Genomic DNA, 7,735 nt, shown 5'->3' with positions numbered 1-7,735 from the left:
AGAGAAACAATAAACATAATAAGTAAATTATGTAGGGTAAGTACTAAAGGAAGAAAAAGTAGAGCTGTGCAAGTGGGTAGCTATTGTATAAGGCATGCAAGATGCAGTATTAAATGGTCAAGGTAGGCCTCATTCAAAAGATATGATTTGAACAATAACACAAAGGAGGTGAAAGCCATGGTGTCTGGGGAAGCCCATTCCAGGCAAGAGGGAACAACTAGAGCAAAGACCTAAGGTCAGAGTGTATCTAGTATGTTTAGAGAATAGCAAAAATGGTAGGAGAGAAGGTCAGAGAAGTAAGGAGGACAGATCATTTATGGCCATGTTAAGGACATTTTAAGGACTTTGGCTTTGACTCTAAATGAAATGGGAAACTTTGCAGAAGAGTGACAATCTGGCTTTCATTCAAAAAAATGTTCTGTGAAATGCAGCCAAAAAAATAAGATGAATTGATGAATGGAAAGAGCCATGGATAAACATGTACTAAAGCAAATATGGCAAAATGTTAAGTGTAGAATCTAGGGGGTGGATGTATATATATATATGTGTGTGTGATCACTGTTTAATTCTTTCAAGTTTTCCATGTGTTTAAAAATATCTAAGAAAAAAATTTTTTAAGCTATTAAGAAAAAAATCGAAATTAACCCTGGTAATAATATTGTAATTTAACTGATATGTATTGTTTTATAGGATGATTCTAACATGTCACCGAAAACTCTCCTTAGGAAATTCTACATGAGAAATCTCATTTCCTCACTAACCTTCATTATGGAATAGAATGTAATTCTTTGGAAAGAATCCGATTAATAAAACCTAAAAAGTAACCTAATAATATAAAAACATTAAAAATTACATTTTCTATATAGTAAAGTCACTGTCAATATTTAGACAAAATATAAATATGAGTCAAAAATTTATTCTGGCTGCTGTGTTTTAGAAATATAAAGGTCTTGGGCCAAGGGAGGTAACGGTGGACATGTTAAGAGGTAGTCTAATTCTGTGGCTAATTTTGAAAGAACCAACAGGATTCTCTGATGGATTGGAGGTAGAGTAAGAGAGAAAAAGCATTCGGGGATGTCTCCAAGGTTTGTGGCTTGTGGTATGAGCAGCTTTCTGGAAAAATAGGTTTGCTACAGCAAAGCCTACAACTAGAATGATTTGGTGGGGGGAAAATGGAGAATACACGTTTGGACAGTTTTGGACAGTTTGAGATGTCAGACATCTAGAGGAGATGATGAGTAGACAGTTTGATAAACAAGGCTGGATTTAAGGAAACAAGATTAGAGATATAAATTTGGGAGTCATCTGCATGTATATTGTTTAAAGTCTTGGGATTGGATCCAATTACCCAAGAAAGTGAGTGTGGAAAGACAAGAGGATCAAACCCTGGGGCATTTCAACATTAAGTGGTTGGAGAAGGGAAACAACAAAAGAGGATTGAGAAGGAACAACAAATGAGAGAAAAGAAAAGCCAACAGTTGGGTGTTCTAGAAGCCGTTTGAAGAAAATGTCTCAAGGAGGGCGTTTTGACTGTGTGTCAGGTGTTATTAGTTATTCTCCTCCCTACTCTCAAGTTGTTACTACCTGTTTTTGCTAAAATGTTAAATTAGAAGTGTTCTTAAATCACTCTCCCCAGACAATGACCACTTACTACAAGAGTCTTTAAAGCACATAAAAGTAAAATCCAAAGCCTAACAACACTTTTTAAAAATTTGAGTTTTGAGGGCGCCTGGGTGACTCAGATGGTTAAGCGTCTGCCTTCGGCTCAGGTCATGATCCCAGTGTCCTGGGATCGAGTCCTGCATCGGGCTCCCTGCTCCTTGGGAGCCTGCTTCTCCCTCTGCTTCTCTCTCTCTCTCTCTATCCCTCTGTCTCTCATGAATGAATAAATAAAATCTTTAAAGGGCGCCTGGGTGGCTCAGATGGTTAAGCGTCTGCCTTCGGCTCAGGTCATGATCCCAGGGTCCCGGGATCGAGTCCCGCATCGGGCTCCCTGCTCCTTGGGAGTCTGCTTCTCCCTCTGCTTCTCTCTCTCTCTCTCTGTCTGTCATGAATAAATAAAATCTTTAAAAAATAAAATAAAATAAAATCTTTAAAAAAAATTTTGAGTTTTGAAAGCAGACTCCTCATCTTTATTTTTATATGCCTAGCATTTACCCTTACAGCGAGCATGTAAATGCTAAAACAGGAGTCCTGGGACCATCTTAGTTACTTTATGGTTCATGCCAAGCCCCTAAGACTACAGCTGCCCCTTAAGATTGTCTATCTTCGAGGTGCCTGGGTGGCTCAGTCGTTAAGCGTCTGCCTTCAGCTCAGGTCATGATCCCAGTATCCTGGGATCGAGTCCCGCATCGGGCTCCCTGCTCCTTGGGAGCCTGCTTCTCCCTCTGCTTCTCTCTCTCTCTCCCTCTCCCTCCCCCTCCCCCTCTGTCTCTCATGAATAAATAAATAAAATCTTTAAAAAAAAAAGATTGTCTATCTTCTAGGACTAGCTGTGGGACAATACTGATAAAAGAAGTGTTTCACAGGCTGTCAGGTGGGTTGTCCTTTCAAAAGATTCCATAATATCGCTCTGGAAGAAGAAAGTTAGGATTGGAAGAACTAAGTAAGAAAGTGGAATAACTGCAGCCCAGTAACAGCTCTGCTTTGTTGTTGTTTTGCCTTTCCCTGCTTTGAGTTGTACAGGGCTAGGGGAGCTTTAGTGTTTTAACTCAGAACATGAAATTGGTGTCAAAAGAATTTGAAATCTAATAGGAATCTCCTGAAATCAAGGGTAGTCTCCCCTTGTCTTAAGGAAGGTTAAAAAGTTCAAATCATAAAATTCACCCATACTTGTAATGAGTCCTTAACTGCACAGGGTAAGACATGAATTTGCCCTATTTTAGATATAGCAAAAGAGTTACCTTCACAAGAGTTCTGAATTCCACATCTTCATTGCTCCCCAGCCTCCAGCCTTTGATCGTCTGCCATGTATTGTTTGAACAAAACCCTGAGAGTATAAAAGTACAAAACATAGGAAGCTTAAAACAATAAAGGAGCCATAGATGTAAAAAAAAAAAGTTAAATACTAAAAGAATTAAGATTGTAGATAGACTTGGATTTGAACTAATCATTTTACACATTTCTAGGAGTACTATTCTTCACAAAGTAACTTATGCCACAGTTGATGGGTAGATTGTCATCCTTTCCATTGGTGCCATGGTGGCCTAGGGTGAGACCCCCAGTCCTCTCTTGTTTGGATTCAGAGGATGCTCCAGTAACATGTCTGAATAGATCCTGAGACTCTTTGGTCTTCACATTCTTCCTGGTCTGGCTGTCATTTAAAATATTTATCCTTGGGGCCCCTGGGTAGCTCAGTCAGCTAAGCGTCTGCCTTTGGCTCAGGTCATGTTCTCAGGGTCCTGGGATCGAGCCCCACATCGGGCTCCTGCTCAGCTGGGAGCCTGCTTCTCCCTCTCCCTCTGCTGCTCCCCCTGCTTGTGCTTTCTTGATCGCGCACGCTCTCTCAAAATTTTTTAAAAAATAAAATGTTTATTATTTTTGAGAAGATATTTGCCAATGACATCCAGTAAAAGGTTAGTATACAATATATATAAAAAACTGCAACTGAACATCCAAAAAAATAATTCAATTAAAAATGGGCAGAAGACATACAGATGGTCAACAGACACATGAAGAGATTCTCAACATCTCTTGTCATCAGGGAAATGGAAATCAAAACTACAATGAGATGTCACCTCACACCTATCAGAATGGCTAAAATCAACAACACAAGAAACAACAGGTGTTGGTGGATGTGGAGAGAAAGGAGCCCTGGTGCGCTGTTGGTGGGAACGCAAACCGGTGTAGCCACTGTGGAAAACAATGTGGAGGTTCCTCAAAAAAATTAAAATGCGTTAGGATCCAGTAATCTCACTACTGGGTATTTACCCCCAAAATACAAAAACACTAATTCAAAGAGATATGCTCCCCTATGTTTATTGCAGCATTATTTACAATAGCCAAATGATGGAAGCAACCCAAGTGTCCATCGATAGATGAATGGATAAAGAATATGTGGTATATAGATACACAATGGAATATAAAAAAGAATGAAATCTTGCCATTTGCAACAACCATGGATGGATCTAGATGGTATAATGCTAAACAAAATAAGTCAGTTGGAGAAAGACAACTACCATATGATTTCACTCGTGGAATTTAAGAAACAAAACAAAGGAAAAGAACCAGACTCTTAACTATAGAAAACAATTACCAGAGAGAGTGACTGGGGGGATGGGTGAAATAGGTGAAGGGGATTAAGAGTGCATTTATCATGATGAGCACTGAGTACTGTATAGAATTGTTGAATCACTATATTGTACACCTGAAACTAATAGAACTTGTATGTTAACTACATTGGAATTAATTTCAAAAATGTTTATCCTTATTTTTCTTTTGTAATACTAATTATAGAGACAGTTTATTTCTGCTAACTTCTAAATGGTAAATTCTTTAATTTTGGCAATTTTTTTATCTTGTGAGGGCTGGAATTTTTACCTCTTTGTCATGCTGTCTAGAAGTTTTCTTTCCCTAAGCTTTTCCCAGCTTTAAGAATGGAAGTTATTCTTTAGACCTAGTGCCTACTTTGAGGGGGTTGGGGGCTGAATTCTTGGAATTCTCCTTAACTTAAAACCTCAAGATATGTTGTCACAGAATTGATGCAGAGTGACCTACATAAAATTATCGTCTCTCCTCAACCACTCAGCTCAGATCATGTCAAAGTTTTTCTTTATCAGATTTTGCGAGGTAAGATTTTCTTTTTGAAGAAAAAGGTAGTGGCACTGTATAAGTGAAATGTTTTGCTTTCCATTTGAACTTTAATCTGACCTTCCAAGGCTTTTTTCTTCCCTAAAGACTTTTTTCTTTTGACCAAGATCTATTTAATAATCTCTACACTTGATGTTAAGAGGCTTTTAAGGGTGGCCAAATGGTTATTTTCACTGATGGAAGAGAAAGCCCTAATTCATTACTCAGTTAAGTAGGTTAATCTAGGGAGGTAAATAAGCAGGATGGTTTGTGGAACCCTGTGGTCTGTCACAAAGTTTCCTTAAAACAGCCTTTAATAGGAGTATGTGGCTGGCATCAGGTGACTCAATTGAAAAGTAACTGTTCCTTATGGGATGACATTTATTCTTCAAGTGTGGTCCAAGTGTTGGCTGGTATACCTGAGTCCAACTTTAGAAAAACAAGACTCTTAAAGCCAAAGCATCAAGGAGGCTGAGAAACAGCAATATAATTCTCCAGACTGGCTCATTAAAGAGCACCGACTTGATAGGCAGTTTGAGCCGACATTGCTAGAGCTGCTTCTGGCCAGCAGGTATATCCTCCGGAATTTTGCTGTTACAAATGGAGAACCGTTTAAAGCTGAAACATCTTTCTTACCTAGTAAAACACTCTTCTCCCTCTGCTCCCACACCAGGATTCATAGATTCAGGTATTCTTTATGGAGATTAAAAGGCATCTACCAACAGAATGAAAACACACACAAGGCGTTAATACTAGGATGTTCACCTTCCATAGATGTATTGATACTCTGTGGCAGGTGACAGAAGGAAGATACTAGATATTGGATCTTTTTTTACACTTGTAAGAAAATCTATGATTTGCTGAAAGACTCAGCCTTGAAGCTGTGACCTTTTTCTAACAGTGCTAAAACTCAGTCTTTTAATATGTCAAAAATATTTTAAAGTAATTAACAACCCCTCTTGAATCTCAGTGGTGGGAATACTACTGACAAACCTGGGCAGGTTACTGAATTTTGTCTTAGTGAAAATCTGCCCTGGGAAGGGCTCCCTGGGGGATAGTGAGGATTTGTTGGAGCCAGCTCAGAATCACAGGTTGAGAGTACCAATAGCAGAGCTCCTGTAGCCACCCACACTTAGGAACAATTCAAGGATATTGGTATGGTCAACTTTTAAATTCCAGCGCCTGAAAAGCTTATCTGTATTTAAACCTAACTCATCTTTTGAATTCTAGGCATTATCTGTAGATTGTGTAACCTTTGATGACACTTTATTTTACAAAGTTACAGGTTTTTGAGGTAGGACTAAGTCAAGCTTTTAATAACGTTTATGATGCCATTATTTAGAGAACAATCTTAAGTCCTGTATTCTCTGTTACCGTGGTTTTCCCCAAATAATTGGTTGAGTGAAAAGAATTAAATATCTGCAATTAAATCCGTTTGTTATTTCAGGTTTGAAATATCTCCATTCAGCTGGCATTTTACATCGAGACATTAAGCCAGGGAATCTCCTTGTGAACAGCAACTGTGTTCTAAAGGTAGCTTTTCAGTTTCTTTAAGTATCTGAGAAAAATTTAGAATGCCAAGGCAGGTTTAAGAACAATGTGTTTTTGTGAAAGAGTTAAATTTATTTTCATCACTTTACCAAATAATTAAAGAACCGAGTTTTCTCTAGCAGTATCGCTAGTCATGGCCATAGTAACTGATTTGTCATCTTGACTCATGGTTTCTTCATGATAGTTTGCATATGTTTTGGAAACACTGAAATTGGAATTACAGTGTGACCAGAAAAAAGATAAAGAAGGTAATTTCTTTTTAGATTGTTCCAATGCTAAAGGAAGTATTTATCAAAAGAAATATTGCAAGACTAGTAAGTTATTTATATAAGAATGAAGTATGGCTTTCAAGAAGACTGTGTTTTTGCACAGCTAACATTTCTATGCCGTGTGTGACTGAGATAGCCAAGTAAGGAAGTGGAAACACTTAAAAGTGAAAATACTAGGGGTGCTTGGGTGGCTCAGATGGTTAAATACCTGCCTTTGGTTCAGGTCATGATCCGGGAGTCCTGGGATCGAGCCCCATGTGGGGCTCCCTGCTCAGCAGGGAGTCTGCTTCTCCCTCTGCCCCCTCACCCTGTTCATGCTCTCTCTCTCTCTCAAATAAATAAAATCTTTTTTTTAAAAAAAGGTAAAAATACTAAACAGAAAGGGGTCAAATATATTTGACAATATATAGTAGCCAATCCTGCTACTCCCTCTGAAGGGGAATTGATTACAGGATTTAATTGTAGTTAGTAGTCCCAAAATTTCAAGCCATCAATTTCAATTTTACTTTCCCGCAGTGTCTCCACCTACCCCCATCCGTTGTTTCTTGTTAGAGTGGCTCACAAATCGCAAAATCCACATATGTGCATTTCCCTGCCTCTAATAGATGTATTAACGGAACGCCTAGTGAGAGGCCCGCCATATTTTCCCCATCATAGAAATTAGAAGTAAGGGCCTTCCTAGAACTGTGTGATCTCTGTGTAAGCAAATTTAAATTCTATTTATTTTATGAGTGGCTACAGTATTACATGGTGCTTCAGTTTGCAGTAAATATTCTTAACATTCCAACTGATAGATTTGAAAAAGAAAACTGGTTTTTTGTTTGTTTTAATAAATAAACTCTATTTATATTTAAGTTTAAATAAATAAAGATTTATTTATTTGGAAGAAAGAGAGTGCACAGTGGGGAGGGGCAGAGGAAGAGGGAGAGAGAGTTCCAAGCGGACTCCATGCTGAGCACAGAGTACAACGCAGGGCTTGACCTCATGACACTGAGATCATGACCTAAATCGAAACGAAGAGTCAGATGGTTAACCGACGGTGCCAACAGGCACCCCAAGAAAACTGGTTTTTAGATGTTACCTGCTTTATAAGTTATCAAGCTGTCATTGTTACTTAGCTTGATGGC

At 38.5% G+C, this 7,735-nt stretch overlaps 1 protein-coding gene across 1 annotated transcript in view; it reads left to right on the top strand.

Moving 5' to 3' along the window:
• The window catches only part of NLK (nemo like kinase), a 167,789-nt gene that overhangs the window by 131,704 nt on the left and 28,350 nt on the right, over nt 1–7,735 (top strand). Inside the window, 2 exon segments of the mRNA XM_027626266.2 lie at nt 4,682–4,788; nt 6,236–6,321. Of these exon segments, the coding sequence (XP_027482067.1) occupies nt 4,682–4,788; nt 6,236–6,321 (193 nt within the window).

The sequence above is a fragment of the Zalophus californianus genome, chromosome 16 (assembly GCF_009762305.2).
Source record: "Zalophus californianus isolate mZalCal1 chromosome 16, mZalCal1.pri.v2, whole genome shotgun sequence".
Taxonomy (NCBI): domain Eukaryota; kingdom Metazoa; phylum Chordata; class Mammalia; order Carnivora; family Otariidae; genus Zalophus; species Zalophus californianus.
This window is presented reverse-complemented; position numbering and strand designations above follow the sequence as displayed.